Consider the following 23,828-nt stretch of genomic DNA (forward strand, 5'->3'; position numbering starts at 1 on the left):
ATAAGAAAAAGACTTTAGAAAGATGTCTTCATGAAGCCAGACGTGTGAAATCCCGCTCAAAGGCCACAACATATCTGACAGAACATTTCAATTTATTGGAAACATTTACGGTTTGATAGCCTCCCTTCACAATACTGTTCTAACAGGAGCGAACGGATGATCTGCGATTCAGAAAGAGGAGCAGAAGCTGTTCAGAATCAACGTCAAACGAGTTTAGGAAATGGACAGAAGACCGAAACCGAACCGGCGCTCTGGTTCAAAGAACGTGTGAAGTAAGCAGCATGACGACAGATCCCTTATGCTTTACCTCCGCGGGCCTGGCATCCATTCATTAGCGCTGTCATCACACACTGACATTTTGGGATGCCTGTGGCCCTCGGCTGAATTCTGAGCCACCATTGATTGCTTTGTCAATACGCTCTCATCCAGTGGTAATTTATGATGACAAGGACGAGGCGCGTCGGAGCTCAGTTAACACACAGTAAAGCCTCTCACAACTCCCTCTCCATTCCTTCGGTTTGACCCTCGTTGTTGACGTTTAATCATTTTTTGTGACAGAGATGATGCAGATCAGATGCATGCCAGCATGCTAAAGTACATCACACAACTCATCTAGAGTCTGACCAGGGCGTTATTTTAGCAACACCAAGATGTGTTGTCAACAGGTTAACTAATATTAACTAAATTGTTCAGTTTTTTAAAAGAAATTGATATTTTCATTCAGCGAGAATTTCTTACATTTATCAAAAGTGGCAGTAATAACATACAAAATAATAAATGCTGTTCTTTTGACATTTATATTTATCAAAGGGTCTAGAAAAATAAATAAATACATAAATAGCACGGTTTCCACAAATATGAAACAGCATTGTTTTTTAACATTGATAATCAGAAATGTTTCAAATCAAATCAGCAGGAAATCAGTATATTAGAATGATTTCTGAAGATCATGTGACACTGAAGACAGGATTAATGATGCTGAAAATACAGCTCTGCATCACAGAAATAAATGAATAATAACTAGTAATCTAAAAATAATATTTCACATTATTACTGTTTTTACGGTATTTATCATCAAATAAATGTAGTCTGGGTGAGTATAAGAAACTTCTTACCTATCCACAACATTTTTACAGTATCGCACACTAGACTAGCGCAAACATTATATATATGAATAAATATTATTTATATATAATTAAAATAAGCACGATTAATCACATCCAAAATAAAAGTTTTTGTTTACACATATATATATATATATATATATATATATATATATATATATATACACACACACATACATACACACACACACACACACAATATATTTTTAAAATATGTACATGTACATTTATATTCTTATATTTTACATTATATATAAATATATTTAATATATAAACATAACCATAAATTAATTTTAACATAACATTAATCTTAAATATATACATGCATGTGTTTGTATTTATATACAGTGCCCTCCATAAGTATTGGAACAGTGAAGACAAAATTGCTCTGTTGGCTGTGGAGTCAAGACATTTGCAAATATGATTAAAAGATGAATATGAGACAAAACTACAGAATGTCACATTTTATTATTAGTCGTTTCAACACATAGATGTTTTACCAAATAAAAAGAACAGCACTTTTAGAGTTCATCCCACTCATTGATGTGAGCATAAGTATCGGGACAGTTGAACATAAGGCAGATATAAAAGATTAAAAGCTATTATTTAGTTGCAGATCCCTTGCACACAATCACAGCAGTGAGTCTGTGACCCATAGACATCACCAGACTCTTGCTCTCATCCTTTCAAATACTTTTATATCTAAGATTTTTACCAGTTTTTAGCTTACTATATTGACGCTAATAATAGCATGCGTCTCAGATGCAGATGTTTCTGCTCATACTCCTCTCGGACACTTCATTTTCCCCATCTGATCTCTCAATTCACATGCTGAATCTACTGACCCGCTCTCTTAATTACTTCACCTCCTCCTGACTTCCTGTAGCCCTCCTCCCTCACCTTCCCCTCTCTCTCCATGGCTCTGTCTGTTTCCCGCTACGCGCTGCTTTATAATTTGTGTCTCTAGTGTCCACGGTGACAGAGCGAGAGAGGCAGACAGACAGCGAGGCTGTGTGTCCTCGCACCTGTAGAGAAGAGGAAGCCGAGTCTTAACACTCACACCTGTCAGCCCACGGGATGAGATGAGATGCGAACGGAATCCAGTGTGAGGGACACCCGCTCGGGATGTTAGTGCTGTTCTATTAGTGCTGTTTGCTCTTCTCCTGCTCATATTGAGCACAACACAAGTCAAGTCATGTCTACAAATCAGAATATCAGACTGACTCAAGGGGGTGGGGGGTGTTGTTTAGTTCAGTGACCACTTAGCAACCACATAGCAACACACTAAAAACACTCAGAACACCTCAGAGACTTCATAGCAACACCCTGGCAACCAATCGAAATACCAAGCAAGCACTCCAAGAAGAACCTATTGACTATGAAGCAACACCCTCCCACCACTTACCCTAGCAACCACATAGCAACAACCTAAACTTATTTAGAACACCCTAACAAACACATAGCAACAACCTGAACTTTTTACAACACCCTAGAAAATGCACAGCAATACCAATCTCTTTAGTCCCGCATAGCAATGTTCTAAACCCACTCAGAACACCTTAAAACCCCCACAGCAACAACCTAAACTTACTTAGAACAGCCTAGCAACTGCACAGCAATGCTTAACAAAAATCCCTAGTCATCCCTGGAACATCCTAACAACCACAGAGCAACATCCAGAGCGAAGCCAGACTCAAACACCTTAGCCACAGCGCTACATTGGTCTGGCAAACCCGCAGCATCAAGCATCTGCTGCAGAGTTTCATCAAGGCACAGCTCACAGGCTCTCCAGTAAAAGGACAGTGTATTGCTGAGAGTCTGTAGTGAGTAGGTGAAAGCTTGGGTCTGATGCTCCTTTGTTGTGATGCCAGTGAAGTTTGGGCTCTGAGAAACAGAATGAGGAGAAAAAAGCAAGAGAGTGAAGAGTCCGCAGCAATAGCAGCCTCTCTCCGGTCAGCATGGCACCTCCAGCAGAACACAGAGAGAACGGACTGATGAAAGCTGAGGCCACGGCTCTGAAAGAGGCCCGATGGGGGGCAAACAGCACCGAAGAACAAAGACAGAACAGCCCAACAGATTGTTAGAAATATGAGACACGGCGTCCTCAAGATATCAGCACTTTTTCTGATGAAAGCCCTCAAAATGCCAATCATGAGCTGCTTTATTTTTTGGGGTTTTGAAGAATTCCAGGATATGAAGTGTAATCAGGTTGAAATGCTGTCAGCAAGTAAACAAATTAAACTCCATTACAGCTGACAGTGTGTTGAGCTCTGTGTGCTTTTATTTTTGCACAGGTTTGGTATTAAAATGAAACAGTTCACCCAAAAATATCAACTGCTCATCCTCAGAACCTTTTTCCTCTGAGGAAGTGCAGAATATTAGAACATTCAGATCTGACATTTCCGTGCCACAAAACATATTTTTCAGTCAACCCTTTTTTCTTTTTTTTTTACGGAATGTGACGTTAAAATCTAGTTGAATTATTATACTCTTATGGACTATTATTAATAAATGATAATAATAAATAAACAATAATAATAATAAATAAAATAATTATTATGGCCAATCAAAATTACAGGCAGAATTAAGCAATTGTTTAAAGTTTGATGCGGTTTTATTAAATATAAATAAAAAATAAATTGGATAAAATAGTTAAAAACATTAAATAAATAAATAAACTTTTAATCCATCACTATGTTCCAAGAAAATCGCTCAAACATGCTCTTAAAGGGCAATAATGTTTTAAGAGACACTGTTTAAGGCTTAAATCTTTCAATTTCCCTTTAAGTTTGTGTAAGAAGATGGGAAATAATAATAATAATAATAATTCAATAATATTAAATATCCAATAAATAGAGAAATTAAAAAGATTGCTGATTTCATCCGATCTAATACTGTTCAGGTGCCATTTATCTGAAAAATACTGGAATTATAGTTTTTTTCCCTTGAGAAAAAGAAAAATCTGGTGCCGAGATCACCGGTTATTCAATTCCTGTGAATTCACCCACAACTCAACAAGCAAAAACGGCTTCAAGAAAGAGGTGTCGTTACTGACACCAGCACCGCATGGCCTGAGAAAATGGGTGGTTTAGGAAACGTGTCTTCGTGTTCCTGAGAGGAAGCCGTGTGATTCCAGAGGCTGAAGAGTCCTGACAGACAGTGATCCGTCTCTACGAGAATGAGCTCACCTCACGCCACAGGCAAACACCGACAGCAGACAGGCAGAAGCTCCTGGAGCAGATAACAGGCTCTTCACTGCTCTCTCTCACTCAGCCCAGCTGTCTCTTGTTCTCGAAGGCTTGAACACCAATGCGTGTTTTCGTGAAAACAAATTTCCTTCACCTTTCTCTGCCCCACTAGATGAAACTTATATGCCTTCATTATTTCTTACAACTTTAAATTGCTGACTCTCCTTGTGTTAGTGCCTCCTTAAAGGAACAGTTCACCCCAAAATTTAAATGTACTGTAAATGTTCTCACTCTCAGGCCATTTGAGATGTACATGAGTTTGTTTCTTCATCTGAACAGATTTAGAGAAATGTAGCAGTGAGAAGCCAAAAGCGGTGTGTTTAGAACTGTTTTAGACTGTTTTGGCTTGAAAACAGTGCTTGATCTGTGCAGATTTCTCTCGTTATTCAGATTAGATGACATTTTGCATTGGAGAAAGCAATATTATGGATGGAGGACTCGTATTTTATCCAGACACAATGGTTTAAAATGTCTTAATGTTGGATTTGTTTCTTACAGACATGCAGCTTTTCACTTCTCAAGATGTTAACTGATGGACTGGAGTGGTGTGGATTATTGTGATGTTTTTATTAGCTGTTCAGACTCTCATTCTGACGGCACCCATTCACTGCAGAGCATCCATTGGTGAGCAAGTGATGTAATGCTACATTTCTACAAATCTGTTCTGATGAGAAAAGCTCATCTACATCTCGGATAGCTTGAGGGTGAATGAACGACTCCTTAATGAGATGCAGCAGTGCGGTGCACTATGCAGCAGTCCATTGTGGGTAGGTGTCTGTGATATAAATGCTTACTTTTGGACGATTTTGGCCCGTTTGTCACTCGAAAAGTTCTCCAGCTGCAAAGACTCCTGGGTAAGGAACGCCACAGCGAGGTGGAAGTAGTTATTCCACAGCTGAGAGAAAAAGGAGAGATCAGTTAGTAAAGTAATGCTCATCAAAACATTTGAGGAATCACTTATTTTTATAACACAGAGAATGAGGAATGGGTTATGCAGACTAGTTTAAAACTTAGGGTGAAAAATTTGAACAAAGCATGAGCAATAAGTATAAGCTACAGTCTGTGGGCACGCAGCTATTTAAAGCACAGAAGAGCTGATGCCACTCAACAAATATTTCAAAGTAATTCATTGCCTCTTGAAAGCCAAAGTGTGCATCGCCAGATGGGTTCATGGGTAAAACGAGGACCGGGATAAGAATAACCACCAAACGGCAACAACCAACATGAGCACAAAGCTCAGAGAAGAGCAGCTTCAAATATTCAAATCAGACACTGGGAAATTGCATCCTATTAGCCTGTCATGAGTCATTAATGATCCCTGCTGGAACTTCTGTTTGTTTCTGTTGCTTTCCAGCAGCACTTCTAGTCTTAATGCATTATACAGGTAAAGTATTACATGGATAGTTCACCTAAAACTTTTAAAACTAATATTCTTTCTTGGATTGAAGACAAAATTCAAATAATGGAATTAAATGACAAAAATAGAAATGCAGACAGCATAGATGAAGTAAACCCTTATTTAACAGATTGTTTACATTACATCATTTTTTGTAACATTATTATCACCCAAGATGACATTAAGTGAAAACAAAATAAACTTTGGAGGCGGGTTTCTTCTTTAGATGAAAGGTTATAACTAAACTTAACTAAACATGTATTAAGAAACTGAACTGTATAAAATAAATAAATTCAATAAATACTGCAATACACTACAATATAAAACCTAATATAAACAGATTATGTACATTACAGCCAACTAACATTATGATCTAAAAGTATGTCAAATGAAAAAACTATCAAAAAGTGACAAATCAAATAAACGTAAAAACAAATAAATTAAAAATAAATGAATAAATAAACACGTATTTACAAAACAAATAAACTCAAATACTGCAACATACCACAATATTAAATTAAATATTCAATATAAACAGACTATTTACATTACATTCATTATTACTGTTTAAAGCTATTTCAGCTGAAAAGGAAAGTAGTTGAAATGAATGAATGCATGAATAAATGAATACATACATACAGTACAGTACATAAATGCACATGACCAGGATTATGTCAACTTGCCCTCATGTCATTCCACATTGATATTTATAAGCATATACTGGCAGTGGATGGGGACCAATATATATTAAAAAAAAAGATTTGTGGAAGTTGAAGTCTCACCTGCAGCTCAAAGTTGGTTTGATCGAGAAACTTCTTACTGAGTACGGCAGCGTACTGATTGATGGCTCGCAGGAAGACTCTGAAATCAGAGAAAAAATGATGTTAGCCACTGTCTGTTCAACAAGAACTAGTGCAAACGACGTCACAGCCATTTACTATATCCATTCATTTTCATATTTAAATGAGCGTGTTTGTCCTTAACCACAGCCTGTAGAAAATGAACCATAAATACAGCCAGTTAAACACAGAATAATGTCATTCCTGACACAGAACTACAGCCACGTTCAAAAGAAAGCACATAAACTACAGATGATAAATTTAATCACAGGTCTTTAACTCTGCCACACTGAGAACACATTAGGAGGATATTAGAGAGACTTAAAGACGCTCTATCCACTTAGTTCAATAAAGGCCGTCGCTAATGAACTATGAGAGAGAACAAGAAATCTTTATATACTTCTCTAACTGCGTCACCGCTGAAGAAAAGGAGAACGAGTGAATGGAGAAGAACAGAACAGAAACTCCAATCACTGCAAAATGACAGTCAGCAATCAAACCGAGATGAACAGACTCAAAGAGCTGAACGTCCAGATCATTTCTCATCTGTAATGTGACAATTCTAGTAGCAGTCATGTTCACTCACTGGTCTGTAAATGTATGTAATGTAGGCCTTTTCCTACCATTTCCCAACAGAAAGCAGCAGTCTCAAGACACATAAGATGGAGATAAAGCAAGCATTACATGCTGACTTCAAAAAAAAAAAAAAACACTATTAAAATTATTATTTTGTATTAAAAGCTTTTGCCTGCAACAATATAGCAATGAAACGTTTTCTTTTGATATATGATAGTTTTTGATTAAATTATTCAGGGTTAGGGATTTTCAATGAACAATGAAAACAAAACAACATTGAAATAAACACTTTTTTTTACAGATTATTTACATTACAGATAATTAACATTATTATTATGCAAGACAACATCAAGTGAAATATCCAGAGGCAAGTTCAATGGGTTAAAAGTTTATAAGTATTAAAAATAATAAAGTAATAGTAAACAAATAAGCAAACAAACAAATAAATGCATTTGAATTAAATTGAATGCATAGGACCAAGAAAATAATTAAAAAAATTGAATACACTACAAAATAAAATCCAATATAAATATATTATTTATATTACAGCCAATTCAACATCATTACTGTCCAAGATGATGGTCATCAAAAACTAAAGTAATTTTCGAAGCAGAGCAAGTACAATTTGTTGAAAGGTAAAAACAAACAAAACAAAAACATAAATATTTTTTGAAAAACAAAAACAAAACAACCCGAATTCTGGAAATGTTGGGACATTTTTTTAATTTTAATGAAATGAAAGCTAAAAGAATTTCAAAATCACATGAGCAAATATTTCATTCACAATAGAACATATATAACATGTTTAAACTGAGAAAGTTTACAATTTTATGCACAAAATGAGCTCATTTCAAATTTGATGCCTGCTACAGGTCTCAAAATAGTTGGGACGGGGGCATGTTTAGCATGGTGTAGCATCTCCTCTTCTTTTCAAGACAGTTTGAAGACGTCTGGGCATCGAGGTTATGAGTTTATAGCTAATCATGTTACAGACCTGATGTCAATTAACTTAATTAGTTGCTAGATATTCTCCCAGCTGAATCTTTTCTAAATTTCTTGCTTTTTCAGTCCTTTGTTGCCCCATGCCAACTTTTTTGAGACCTATAGCAGGCCTCCAATTTGAAATGAGCTCATTTAGTGGATAAAAGTGTAAAATATCTCCGTTTAAACATTTGTTATGTTCTCTATGTTCCACTGTGAATAACATATTGGCTCATGTAATTTGAAAGTCTTTTAGTTTTAATTTTATTCAAATTTAAAAAATGTCCCAACATTTCCAGAATTTGGGTTGTAAACTAAAATAAATAAATACAGGCACTCCTTTTGAATGACACACATATCACCAAGAATATGATTTAAGAAACAAATTGTTTTAAATACATAAATAAATACAGGCACTCATTTTCATTATAGCCAGTTAACATTATTACTGTCCAAGATGATGTGAACTGAAAAGGAAAGTAATTTCAGAGAAAGAGAAAATAAAATATATATGATGAAAGGCTACATGTTAAATAAATAAATGAACACCCACATGACAAGGAGCGTGTATTAGGAAATAGTTTAATACATAAAATGCCTTTTTATTTCATGTTCAGCTGTACTGCTAGGTAGTCCAACATTAACTGTCATGTGAGGACACTTGAGAAACACCAGCCGATGCTTCAATATCAAGTGTCAAAAGTCACCAGCTGAAGTAGATCAGACTAGTTTCTTATTATTAATTTCCACCATCAAAGTGCGAGCGGCGATGTTAACGTCTGACCCCTCATGTGTGAGCGTCTGTCAGAGTTTGACATCTCATTAGCGCCACTGGATATCAGCGACTGAATTGTAAGTCGTCTTAAAAGGCTCTGGCTGTGTAAACGCATCAGAAGCCTTATTAATCATCCTTTAATCTCGAGCGGGGCGGTGCGATACGAGCCGAATGAATTTCTGATTGACTAAGATAAAGAGTGCGAGCGAGCGCCAACGTCACGGATCTGGAGGACGTTTGACCCCTGCATTGTAACGGAGAGACAGAGAGTTTCTCATCAGGGCCAACAGATACAATCTGTTTATACTGAGCTGCTGAAAAATGTGACTGCAGACATTAATAATGCAAGTGAGCTTTACTGAATCAACAGATGGACAGACAGACTGATGACAGACTACAGACTTTAGTCACAGCGGACAGCAGATTCAATCTGAAATGCATTATGAGGATGTGGACGAAAGCAGGAAATTATACTGTATTGTGGATACTGTGGTAAATGCATCAGTGCACAGCTATCACGGAGTATCCTTGCTTTTTATTATTGAAATGTGAGCTTGAGCATGAAAACGGAGAAATCTGAAAATATAAAAGCGGGATGTGTCTGTTTTTGGGTTTGAATAAAGTCAAATAAAATAAAAAAATATTTTATAGTAATTATCTGGATAATATATACACATTTGTTTTTTAAGAAATTAATACTTTTAATCAGAAATTATGCATTGTATTGATTAAAACTGACAGTAGATACATTTATAATGTTACAAAAGATTTATTTTTTAAATAAATGCTGTTTTTTTATTTAATTTTCTATTCATCAAAGAACCGTGAAAAAATATAATGCATCATGTTTTCGAAATAATATGAAGCAGCACAATTTTTTTCATAAGCAGAAAGGTTTCTTGAGCAAATCAGCATATTAGAATGATTTCTTTAGACTGGAGACATGATGCTGAAAATTCAGATTTGATCACAGGAATAAATTATATTTTACAATATATTCAAATAGAAACCAGTTATTTAAATCAGTAATAGTACTCCACATTACTACTGTTTTTACTATATTTATTAACAAATAAATGTAGCCTTGAGCATTAACATTTTCAAAAACATAAAAAAATCCCAATACCAAAATTTGAACATTGGTGTAATTAAGCATTACTGTGGTTATATATTCCATGAATACCTTCTGTGTATCATAACAAACCACTACAGTGATATAAATGTACTCATCCCCCGTGTTTTCTATATTATTGTTGTGGAAATGTGAGGCACAATGACTTTCATAAAAACAGCTTCATTCACATGAACTTAGTCATCCTATGTGATCGCAATACTGAAGTAAAGTGACATTTTAAGTCATTTTTAGCATCGGAAATGAGTGTTTTAGAGCTTCCAAACATGCAGTACAGAACTCTCTATAAGGAACAGGAAAGAAAATAGAAATGCAGCAGCAGCAGCTCATAACCCACACTATGGTTCATTGATTGAATATTCTATTCTACAGTCAAAAATACATTTTGTGTCAGAATGATAGATGGCTCAGTACAGTGTATGCCATTATAACACAAATCACTGGTTAACATCATTTTCTGGAAGGCAAATAGTTTCCTGAGATGAACTGTGTTTTTTTTCAATATCATTTCCATCAGTTAAACATGCAGAAACAACTAAGTAAGCCGACTGTAAGTAAAAGTGTAATACTGTAGTACTTTGTGGCATTAAACATCGCCCTGTCTGTCATCAAATGATGCTGCTGAGTGTGTCCATCTACACTATCATTCAAAAGTTTGAGGTTGGTAAGATTTGTTTTTTTAAAGAAGTCTCCTCTGCTCACAAAGACTACATTTATTTAATCAAAAATGCAGTAAAAACTGTAAATTTATGAAATATTATTACAATTTAAAATAACTGCTTTCTATTTGAATATATTGTAAAGTGCAATTTATTTCTGTGATGCAAAGCTGAATTTTAGCATCATTACTCCTGTCTTCAGTGTCACATGACCCTTCAGAAATCATTCTAATATGCTGATTTTCTGCTTAAGAAACATGTCTGCTATTGTCAATGATGAAAACAGTTGTGCTGTCCAAAAGAACAGCATTTATTCGAAAAACTAAATATTTTGTGTCTTTGTCACTTTTGATGAATTCAAGACATCCTTACTGAATAAAAGCATCAATTTCTTTCAAAACAAACTGCCCAAAGTCATGTTTTACAGCTTCTGTTTCACTTAAATGAAAATACAATTCTGCTATATCTTCACTAAAACAATCACTCTGAACAAAAACAAACTGAACGGATACAACTGAGACGGCGTCGTTCTGTAAATAAGACGATCAGAGAGGCTGCAGGATCAGGACAGACTGGTACAGATGAACAGTAGATGTGTTTTCTAGTCTGCTGAACACTAAAGATTTACTGCGTCTGTGACCTTACAGAGCATCAGGACGTGTCATTCTAAATCACATCTGAGACTCAAGCAGAACACCTGGAGAAAAGGTCATACGGGTCAGTAAATGATGACAAGTATTAGTTTTGGCTGAACTATTCCTTTAACTCGCAGGACTAATTTACATATATTATGCATTTGCATTATTTTCCATTATGGCTACTTCACAGACACCTGGTGGATCTTGCACATGCAAAAATAATCATTCTAATGATAGACTGCAAAAATTAGTGAATTTTTTAGGGATTCCAAGGTTTTTAAGTAATAAATTACAGATAAATATAAAAATTAATTAAAATATATCCCTGAAGTATTTTGTGGAAAACATTTTAAAGTAATAAACAAACAAACAAACAAACATACATTACGCATTTCTAAAATAACTTAAAATAACTAAAAATATAACAAAATAAAGAGAAATAAAATCAATTAAAACAAAACATCACAAAACAAACAATAAAAGAAATACAATAATAAACTAATAATTAAAAAAACATCACAACAAAAAATATAAAAGTAAAAGAAAATAATATAATAATGAACAAAAAATAATCCATCAGTAACTATTTATAAAAAAATAAATAAACAAAAATAATGAATAATAAATAAATTCATGGAGACATTCATTATAGATGTCTATAAATGACTGTAATTGATGAAGGAACACTTAATAAAATAAATAAATAAGCAAAGAAAAGAAAATATAAAAGACAAAAAAATAAAACAGAACTTAAAACATCACAATAAAAGAAAACAATAAATATAATAGAATAAAATAAAAATAATATAATAAAAAGAAACTAAAAAATTAAAATAAAATATAAACTAAACTAAAATAAAAAAATACAAATAAAATAAAATAAAAAAATCAGACACCTCCATCATACGAGTCTGTAAATGATCGCACATGATGAAGAAACACTTTATGACAAATTTAGGCTATTTTTAAATCAAATTCACATGGGAATTTATACAGCGGTTTAAAGACTGCTTCAAACGTGGCTCATTCAATCAATTTCAGTCAAACTCGATCTGTTTCATCAATTCCTTTTGCCTCTATAAATAAACCGGATAAACAAGCCAAGAAAAACACATTCTGTTTGTCTCTAAGATACGAGTAACACTGATGAATCTGGCCTCACTCTCGTACTGATGAACTGATCTCATTTCAGAAACACAGTTTATCCGTTCATCAGAGCATCAGAAGACCAACAACCGTGTAAGACGGTTAAAGACGATTCCTCTAATGCCGCAGCTGCTCAATATAAGGCCGTGGGGTCAAACGAATCCCACTTTAGTGATTCCTCAGTACATCCCTTGCGCTCTGACGTGAGTAATCAATGTGTGCAGACGCAGCCGTGTCAGCCAAACGCAAACAGCAGCTGGGCTCTGATCTCCACAAAGCTGTCTGGGATGCAAACGGAGCAAAGACAAGCCTTATTTTCACCAAGAGCCTGACATCCCCTCACAATTAAAACCAATCAGTCTGTACGCTCGAGTACGGAAGGGCAAACACTAGAAACGCCACCGGATTTCACACGGTGAAGATTCAGTAACAGATGCGTGTGTTCGTGTTGCAGTCAGATCTAATGACTCTGACTGGTTTGCTGATCCATGAAACTCAAAAGCTATTCTGCTGCATTAGAGGACTGCAAAAACATCCATTTACTACATCTTTCCAGCAGCGAGTGCCAGCAAACTGAGACCTGCATGTTGAAGTTCATGATGCTGCACGATCAACTGCAAACTGAACTTTCAAACATCAAAAGCACAAATAAAAGCATAAACAAGTAAATAATACAAATGCATAAACATGAATACACTTTTTGACCAATACATTTTCACATTTTCCCGGTGAATTAAAAATGAATGAATGAATGAATGAATGAATGAAAGATTGTCTCAAGGTTGTAAGCTATTCTGTGAAAGAGGCTTGCTGGTTAGTTTGCTTGCTTCAGAGTATCTGGAGCTAGAAATCTGATTTACGACGTCCTGTTCCTTAAGGCCTCTCTGCATTCCAGCTCCTCAGGTTTCAATGTTCTGATGCATCTTAAATTTTGTCTGATTCAGTCTCTGATATCTTACATATATAGATAGAATTATTAATTATAATTCTAATAATTTATTAGATATTAGTATTAATATTTTTAAATGATTTTTTAGTTCAATGGTTTATATACATATATAAATATAATACATTTGTAGTGCTGGGTAATTTGGATTATGTAATCAGCTTCCAAATATTAAGTACCTCCATTTAGATTATTACAGTGTGTCTAAATTATATTACAGTACACCATGGTTTTAAAATGCTTATAATATGATTAAAGTTGCTTTTTTATGGGTTACATAATTATATATTATTCTGTATAATTCATATTATATTGAGTTAGGACAAAAGTAATCGAAAAGTAATCAAAAAAGTAGTCATTACATATAATAGCTACAATTTCTGTCATTTAATTTGTAACAAATTGGTATCAAACTACTTCATAAGTAATCTATCCAGCACTGTATGTTTGTATGCATGTTATACATTTGTATTAACAATAATAATAAATAATGTGTATATAATATCACATGTAACCTTTCAAACTTTATGAAAAATAGACCATCAAAGATATATGTCCATACTATATCAGATGTGACTGTTTTAAACAAACAAATAAAATGATTTAATATATAAGTTAAAAATAGGTATTATACCATTATTATCTAATAAACTATTATAATATACTACATAAATTTAAAAGTGAAAGTTATTTTGCTTAAAAGACAGAAAAATAACTATTCTTGGCCGCTGCAGGCCTCCATATGTCCTATTATGAAGTGAAATCTCAGCTGTCTTCTAGGAAACGGCCCTCATCTTGTGAATTAATCAGCGCTACATATTTATGCACATGATTTGTCACAGCTTCAGTCCAAACTGGAAATTTGTGCACATGCGGCAGCTGAAACGTCGCCCGTTCGTTTCACTCTAATTGAAGAAATCTCCAGCTCAGAGGGATCTGATTCACTTTCCAAAGGTCTACGCTTCCTTCTGAACAATCAAAACTTACACCGTTTCACTAGTTAACATGGTGCACGACTATGAAATTCAAATTAAATAAGCAATGCGCACTTGAATATCGGTTAAATAGTTGCAGTTGGCAGACATAATATACTATAAAATAAATAAATCCTGAACAATCAAAGCGGTCTATCTATAACTGCTGCTTTGTGCAGTACAGATTCATACATAATTAATTCAATTCCATCCAAATTTTTTTTTTTTTTATTATTACAGTTATTTATAATTTTTTTATATTACAGTATTTGTGTAGCACTTTTCACTGCACAAATCACTCCAAAACAGCTCTAGAGAGAATAAAGCTTCACAAACTCACAGCGCAAGCCAAAGGTCATCATAATAAATGAATACACAAATAAACTATAAAATATATCAATAAACTTTCCAGTTTTCTTTTGTCAATCCAGGCTAAAGATTAAAACAAGGTATGAATGAAGGAATCAACAAATAAGTAAATGAATGGAGGAATCAAATTCATAAATTAATGAATCAATACATAAATAAATGCATAAATGAAATAATTTCTCACTTTCTTTGTTCCACAGGTTTTCCCTTTTGTGAACAGAGATAAAGATAAAATTAAATTAATAAATAAAAAAATAAAACGAATGATACAAATATATGAATGAATCAAATAAACGTGAATGAAAAAATAAACAAACAAACATAAATGAATGCATAAATAAATATGAATGAATTCCAAACTAATTAGTTTTTCCATGTTTCCAGGCTTTTGTGAACAGAAAATAAATAACACTTTGTTTGGCCCACATTTCTGTATTTTCCAGACTTTTGTGAATCCAAGATAAAGATGTATGTGTGTATATATATAAAATAATAATTGGTGAAAAAGTTTGGAATTCATTCATATTTATTTATGCATTCATTCATTTATGAATGAATGAAAGTGAGCAGCAGATCTGAACAGCATTGTTAACTGGTAATCTTTGCTCGAGCTTCTCTGCATTTTTTCATCTGTGGCGTGAGCTGAATGATTTCCCATCTTCATCATCAGAAGCGTGCGGCCGTGCACATTTGAGCTGAAGCAACACAACTTTACAAGGGTTTTATTTTAAACAACGCTGCTCTGAGCCATGAGGAAATTCAAGCTCTTACTCTGAAGTAGACATCAGTCATCCCAGGTCGTCTAAGAGCTCCTCTGCTAAACTAGCAGATGACGCTAACCGTCTACTAATGTCTCCTGCAGACGCTGTGTATCACTGAACAGGACTGATGAGAGAACGAGGGAGACGGAGAAGACCATGATTCTAGCGTGAGTCGGGAAGATGAGGTAGTCCTGTCTGAACAGGAAATGAATATTAATAATTAAGAGCGGTGGGAGGCTTTTAGCGAGCAGCTTGATTGCCACTTACAGAGATTTGGCCTGCACTGATGCTGCATTTGCAGACGACATAAAGGACAAAGAGTCACTGTCGTCTTCCCACAGAGACTCTACATCACCGCTTCACATTTCTGCTCTGTTTTACATCCCATTTACAACATCCCTGAGTCACGCTTTCTGTCAGAAGACCCGCGTGAAGAAGCTCACAGCACAGCTATGAATCTGAAAACTGATTACTCATGTTAACGGCGTTCAAACATCCGCAGGGAAAACATAAGACAAAACATGACGGCCGCCAAAATGGAACTGACTCAAATATGTGGTAATGAGTAATAATGATGCCTAAATTAGATTTTTGCATATTCTAAAAGGACGCATGAGTGGTGCTTGCCCATAAAAACAAAACAAACAACAAAAAAAAAACAAAAAAAAAAAACCTTGGTTGTTGAATTAAATTAAATTAAAAATATATTAATAAAAAATGAGTGGTTGCTAAGGTTTTCTGAGTGATTCCAGGATATCCATGATTTTTAACCAATAAATTACATATTTTTTTCTAAACCTTTGTCTGGGAAATTAAATAAATAAAAAAAAATAAAAAAAATAAATGCAGAATAAGAATACGCTGAATAAGTTACATGCTTAAGTTAAATAAACTTGTTTCAAATAAAAAAATATATATATATTATAAACAAAAAATAATATAGGCTATTTATATTTCAAAATAAAACAATTTTGAAAATAAACCATCAAAATAAACCAAAAAAATAAAGCCTAATAAATTTAAAAATAAAAAAATAAAACATCATAGCCAAAAAAAAAATACAATAAAATAAAATAAAAAAAAAAGCTTTGGCAAACGGCACTAACTGGTGCTGTTAGTAGGAAATGATGAATGCAGACAGAATGGAGTGTGTTTCTTTCCATTTAACGTCAGCGTTTCACCTGCTGCTCCTCATCCCTCCAGGAAAGAAAATTCTCAGTTTCTTAAATTCCCAGTTTTCACTCTCCTCATCTCAGGCAATTTTCTGCTGCAGTGAACACATGGCACGATGATCCACTGAAGAGCTGCCGATGCTGAAGTCTGCTGCTGTCCTCAGAGACACACGGGTGTCTACCTGATGGCCTGCAGGAAACTCACGCACACTTATCGCTCGTTGCGGCCTCACTCGGTGCTGAGCAAAGAAGTTCTCCAGAAGGAATATCACAGAGAAATACAGTGTTTACTGCACAAAAACCCTGGAGATGGACATAGTAAAGACTAAGACAATGCATCATGGGAAGTACAGGCTCAGACAAACTGACTGGTTGAGCTGATTTCAAAGATACTGTAAGATGGCAATAAACACACATGCTATATTAATGTTTCAGACTGCTATGTTGCTATGAATCATAAAAGCCCTAAAAAACACTTTAGACTAACTATTACACTCGGTAAAAAACTTGATTATTAAAGGGATAGTTCACCCAAAAATGAAAATTCTGTCATTAATTACTCACCCAAACGCGTGAGTAGGGATGTGCAATTAAATCGAATTTAAATATCATGCGCATCTCGTCAGTACAGCCGGTTCAGTGATTGGCAGTAAATCGCCATCAGCTGCTTTCAAATGGAGCGGGAATTACTACACAGAGCCGTAGTTCACCGACAAGATCGAATCGCCTTCGATTATGAACATGAAATTGCCTAGCTTGTCAGTGAATTACGGTTCTGTGTAGTAATTCCCGCTCCATTTGAAAGCAGGTGATGGCAGAATTTTCAGTTTTGGGTGAACTAACCCTTTAATGCTAACTGTTAATCACCTACTGATGGTTTCATTATATTACTGCAGCATGAATGCAATAAACAACAGTTAAGGGAGGTGTTCTTTTTTACACACTTTTTATATGAATCCTGGATGGATGAATAAATAAATGCATATAATGTCAAATAAAGGGGGGATCATAAAATAAAAATAATTAAAAAACAATAAAGAAAAAAATCATAAATACTGCAGCGAGGCTTACTGCTTTAAATGAAGCCTAACTAGATGATATGAAATCTAATGTGACTTTTGCTATTATTCAGTATGTGTGTATAACCACCACTGATTCACTGTAAAATCACATACACTATTGCTTTAAATTAAATCAAAATTGACCTTTATTATTACTGGTATGTTACATAAAACAAGTCTGCAAGCAAAAATGTTTGTTCAAATTATTACATTATATATACACAATTATATTTATATAAAATATGAAGTTATATTAACTTTATATAAAATTATATTTTAAGAGTTTGATGTTGCTTGCTCTGGAAAAAGTATTTGAATGCAACCCCCCCTCCCAAAAAAAAACAACAACTTTATAACCAAACCAAAAACTCAATACTTTACTATGCCACTGCATCATTAATAAATCATATTCATGAGTGAAGGCAGAGAAGTTTCATTAAGTGTCACAATAGTTTCTACACTGCTGGTTTCCAGCCATCTCGCTAAAGCTTGAAATAACAACACCACTTGCTAAATGGTCCCTAATTAGTGTTAAATGAGCATGTGGTGTGGTGTCAGCGGTGGAGTGTGTGGGATAGATGGGTCAGAACGGCACACGGGATAAAACCCGTCCTAAAGTGATTACAGTAAACCCATTAGAGAGCCAGAGCGGAGCGCCGTTCCCCTCACACATTCACACTAATCCACAGCACCTTGCGCACTACATAGGGCGCTATTTTCTCTCGTTCTTAGTCCTGAATTGAAAACGGCACACAAAAGACGTTCAGATTTGAGCGATGGAAAAACTAAATAATACAAGCTGCCTGTGCGATTCTGAATCCTAAATAGCTCTAACAGATTGTTCTGAACTTCTGAATTGAGTTCAGAAAGCAGCCACGATAGCCATCAGCATCCATTAGCATGCTAGCATGAATAGACTCCGGCTCATTTTTGTGCTTAAAGATAAAGCAAGGTCAAACCTCCACTGTCAGACTGATTCATCAAGTAATATCACCGCAATTTAACTTTGTGAAAAGTAATTATTTTAAGCATAAAGGAAAGATCTCCTTCAGAATTCATCATCTTACTGAGAGAATCCACTACAAATGTCTCGTGCTACCGTTCAATCATCATGCTAGCGATTCAGTTAGCACTATTCATCAACATGTTAAACCTGATTATACAAAGCTTGCTTAAGATCGACTAGTTAACTAGCTGTTAGACCAGGGGTTTTCAAACTGGGGTCCAATGAAAGAAAAAATCTAACACTACAATACTATAGCACAAGAAATGATACTATTACAAATAAAAGACAACCACCACCTAATAATAATGTAATAACAACAACGTAATAATAATAGAAAATTAAAATTCTTACAATAATATTGCACACATTAATAATACGAATACTACTAATAATAATAATTAAATATTTAAATAAATTCATTAACACTACAGTAGTATATTAAGTACAAGGTACAATCATGCAACGTAATAGAAACTAAAGTTTACAAATAATACTACTACAATTTTTTGTACTCACTATAGTACTGTATGTTTGTTTACTATTAAATTTGATTAATATTAAATTTGTGTAAGAATGTAATGCAATACAGAAAAGTTTTTTCTTCAAATTATATTTTATACATTTAATAATAAATAAATTAACACTACAGTAATATAGTGAGTACAACAAAAATAATAATAATGTAATCCTAAATATTTTCCAAATAATATTTTACACTATTATAATACTATTCACGGCATAAATTGCATTTTTATTTATAAATTTTCACAGTATAAATTGGATAAAATTAAACTCATATTTTCTGAAAATTATTCAAACTAATCATTAATGGTGAGCACACAATGACTGAATTTTCCTTTTCAAGGGTCTAGTTCTTTAAGCTCAAACACAGAGGAAACCTAACTTTGATCTGAATCTAAATAAAAGAAAAAAGAAAATCAGAGAAGACTGTAGGCGCGTTTCCATTACAGATTTGCACAAAACTTTGAAGAATAATCATATGACAATTTACATACACCATGTGACCTATAAATGCGAAAAAAAAAAAAACGTTTCCATTGCACTTTTGCGAATTATTCCTTTTTCACATTGCCTGAAAAACCACCTCATGCGAGCGTAAAAACTTTTGCGATATATGGGCATTTTTGCGAAATTGACGTGTTTCCATTAAGCGTATTTTCAATACGCAATTTCAATTTGCGCAATTTGAAGCGTAATGGAAACGCACTTTGTGAAACTCACGCACAGAAAGTCAAATGGCATCTAGCAATGCAGTCCTGGGAAATAATTAAACAGGAACCCGCACTACTTCAGAGAAGTGTTAAATAAGTAAGAACAAACATGAAATAATCAACATCCCACACTCAACTGATATCAGTGCCAGCTCTTCATATCAAACATGCTGCTATAATTAAACTGACCGCTGAGAAACACACAGCAGAACAGAGTATTTCCATCTTTCTTTAAGGGTGACTTCCTTCTTTAACCTTTAGTGACTCAGCTGAAAATGCTCTCTAGATGAATTCCCAACGTTTGGTTTCAAGGCCCGAGACCCGGCGTGCTCCCCCTCTCACTCTCAAATACCACATAAAATAAAGCACTAAATGACAACAAAGACGACACGGCATACGATGGAAATAACTTGACCTTTCCCTGAACGACAGAGCCATCATATGCATTTCTGAGGTCACCAATCCCAGATAGAGGTCCAACACTCACAAAAATGCTACAAACTTGAACTTTGATAGCATCACTGTATACATCTGAAAACAGGTGAGCAAATACAGACAACAGAAGGGAAAAATGTGACTAGCGGTAAAAGTGAGTAAAACTAAAACGTTATCATTTTTACTGTTTATCTTAATCATAACAATCACTCATGATTATGTTCAGTGATTCAAACAAACTATTAACTCACAGTGTTAAACTTTTCATTTAGATCGGTAAAGAACCAATGCACTGGATAACTGGCCAATCAGCACACACCTCGCTTTTCAGAACGATGAACTTTGTAAAGATCGACGAGTTTTAGAAAGGCGGGTCAGAGAGGAGCAACCATAATGTACGGTATGCGTAAAATGTGTTTTTTTTTACCTTAAACCGCGTAAACATTGCATTACACCAAATACACCAAATAATGTTATTTTTAGCATCATCAAGACGATTTATTTAAGGTCTTTAATTTGAAATGCTGATTGAGTGATCACAGTATATGAGACATGATACATTTCAGTAAATTATACTGTATCATTCAACACCTTCTGATGTTCATTCTTGTTTATTTTCAGCAACGACTTGCATTAAAGCAGAAGAGACTAGCGCTGCCGCTTAAACTGAAACGACTACAGCGATCTCTTGCGCCACATTTAAGAGTGCCAAAACGGCATTTATTGTTTGAACTTTGTGAGAAATTGTACCGGATTTTTGAAAGCTCAGTCTTTTTTTTCATATCAGAAGTAACAAAGGACAAAGCTCTTTGCGATTACTGGGTAAGAAATGAGCTACAAATAATGCTTGCTGAAGGGAAAACCGCAGATCTGGCCAACCCCTGGTTTGAACTACAGGTGGTTCATGGGGTCAAAAATAGACCCGGTGTTAACAGCACAGCATTAATGCATAATTACTGCTTTAACCTGGACAGCCCTACATTCAACCCAAGAAACATTTTCTTCACACAAGTTGGAGTCTGACACGTTTTTCCGCAGACATGACTGCATGTGTTTGATATTGTGCTGAACTTCAGTTTACTCTTCCACTGACGCTCCACCTCTCTGACTGAGACCTAACACAACGTCTCTGGAGGAGAAGCTCTGGATTATGAGTAATTGGGCTCAGAGGAACGAGTGCTGAGAATCTCCATCACACATCCCAACTTCCTCAAGACATAAAGTGACCATGTAATTATCCTGAAAATTGAAGTTCAGCTCATAGTTAAATCTGCTGGACCTTTTAATTTACCCAGGAGTTACAGCTAATGCTGTGTACACTGTGGAGTCCAGCAAAAAAACAAAAACAATACATGACACTGTGAAAAAGCATTATCATGTGGCTAAGCAAACAAAACAATATTCTAATAAGAAATTGATCATTATGAAATTTATAATTACGAGCAGCAAATCAGCATATTAGATTGATTTCTGAAGGACCATGTGAATCTGAAGACCGTTTTTCTAGTATTTTTGATTAAATAAATGCAGCAGAAAAGACTTAAAAATAAATAAATAAATATATAAAAGAGCTAATGATTACTGTTGCATATGAGCTTCAAGATAATATGAAACATGCTATTCTCAAGTGCTTGCATGCGGTCATTATGGGAGCATTATTGAGGGAAAAAAGAAGAAAGAAATGATGCATGCTATTTGACTATGAACCTAACACAGTTTGAGTTGTTGAACTAGAGAGAAAAAGCTTTTAAAATTAATTTCATATTGTTCTTTAATGAATATAACATTTGTTTCTCATGTAAAATGTAAAAATGATGGTGTTCTCTTCTGGTTAGGAAAATGAGAAAAGTACTCAAGCACGTAATTGTGTGAACTGCAGCCGTTTGGAACAGTTTTCCCAGAACGAAAAACGAGAATTAGGGCAAATAAAATGACAAAACATGAATGGATTGTCTGCTTTTTCAATTCACGAGTGCATTATAGGATTACAGGCTGACTAAAATTAACATGCTCATTAATATTCCCTGCATTATTATCAGAGCTGAATAATTTCTAAACTGATAAATTAAATTGATCAGTTCCATGTGACAGTCATTACAGTCTAGGCATCTAAAGGTGAAGAACATGCCATTCCTTTATTGAACTTGACCTTTACTTTATAAACACTCCTACTGAGAATATTTCTGCATGAATATAGCTTATTAATACATGTCCAGTGATCTCTTATAGCACTGCAAAAGGTAGATCAGCAATCCATCGGTTGACAGAAAAGAGCACAAGTGATGTTGTAGCTCAGATGCTGCATTGCAGAGAGAGACTGAGCGCTGCTGTGAGTGGAACTGATCTGTCCAGCTGTTAGTTTACTATCACTGGCATGCTACAGTCTACACACACTACTGTCCACAGATCCACAGACTCCACTCCAAAACATACTGAGCTGCCCCGATGTCAACTGCCTACATAGGGAGCACGCTAACAGACTCAGAAGTGACATCATGCATACAGCAACTGACTTCAACAGAGTTTGATGCTAGCATATGTGCGATGTTAACATTTTGAGACTAAAAAGCCAACAGATTGACAAAGTGCAGCAGAACACAATAGAAGGCTGCAGGCCTGAGACACATTTTTTAAACTAATAAACTACAGAGACCCTAGCAACAGCATAGCAACACTCTAAAAACTCTATAGCAACTTCATAGCGACTGTAAAAACACTCAAAACACCAACTGCATAGAAACACTCTACAAACACACAAAACACTCCAGCAACATCCTATAAAACCCTAGCAACACACTAAAAACTCAAACCACCTTAGTAACTGCATAGCAACACTCAACACTGTAAAACAACATAGAAAATTGAAACACCTTAGCAACTGCATAGCAACACTGTAAAACCCAAAACACCCTAAAAACCTGAAAAACCTTAACAACTGCATAGCAACATTGTAAAACACCCTAGAAACACCCTAAACACTCCAAACAACTTAGCAACTGCATAGAAACACCCTAAACACTCCAAACAACTTAGCAACTGCATAGAAACACCCTAAACACTTGAAACACCTTAGCAAATACATAGCAACACTCAAACTCCTCGTAACACACCTTAACGACAGCATAGCAACACTCAAAAACACACAAAACACCCTAGCTCCATTCTAAAATACTCCAAACCCTCTAAAAAAAAAAAGCAAAAAGCAACACTAAAACCACCTTAGCAACCACATAGCACACTATAAAAACACTAAACAACCTCATAGCAACTGCATAGCAAACACTCAAAAAACACCCTAGTCCTGTAGTGGCTAGTTCTGCATAGACAAACACAGGCATAAGCACAGAAACAAAGGCAA

The 23,828-nt window shown here is 34.9% G+C and overlaps 1 protein-coding gene across 2 annotated transcripts in view; it reads right to left on the reverse strand.

Annotated features, from left to right (window-relative positions):
* Nucleotides 1-23,828, reverse strand: part of LOC306852401 (dedicator of cytokinesis protein 1-like) — a 231,446-nt gene that overhangs the window by 48,352 nt on the left and 159,266 nt on the right. For both annotated transcript variants that reach the window (XM_079389174.1, XM_079389173.1), the window contains exons 30-31: nt 6,551-6,629; nt 5,167-5,267 (exon numbers count right to left, since the gene is read on the reverse strand). In XM_079389174.1, the coding sequence (XP_079245300.1) occupies nt 5,167-5,267; nt 6,551-6,629 (180 nt within the window). The remainder of the gene's footprint in view (nt 1-5,166; nt 5,268-6,550; nt 6,630-23,828) is intronic.

The sequence above is a fragment of the Barbus barbus genome (genome assembly GCF_936440315.1).
Source record: "Barbus barbus genome assembly, chromosome: 32".
Taxonomy (NCBI): Eukaryota; Metazoa; Chordata; class Actinopteri; order Cypriniformes; family Cyprinidae; genus Barbus; species Barbus barbus.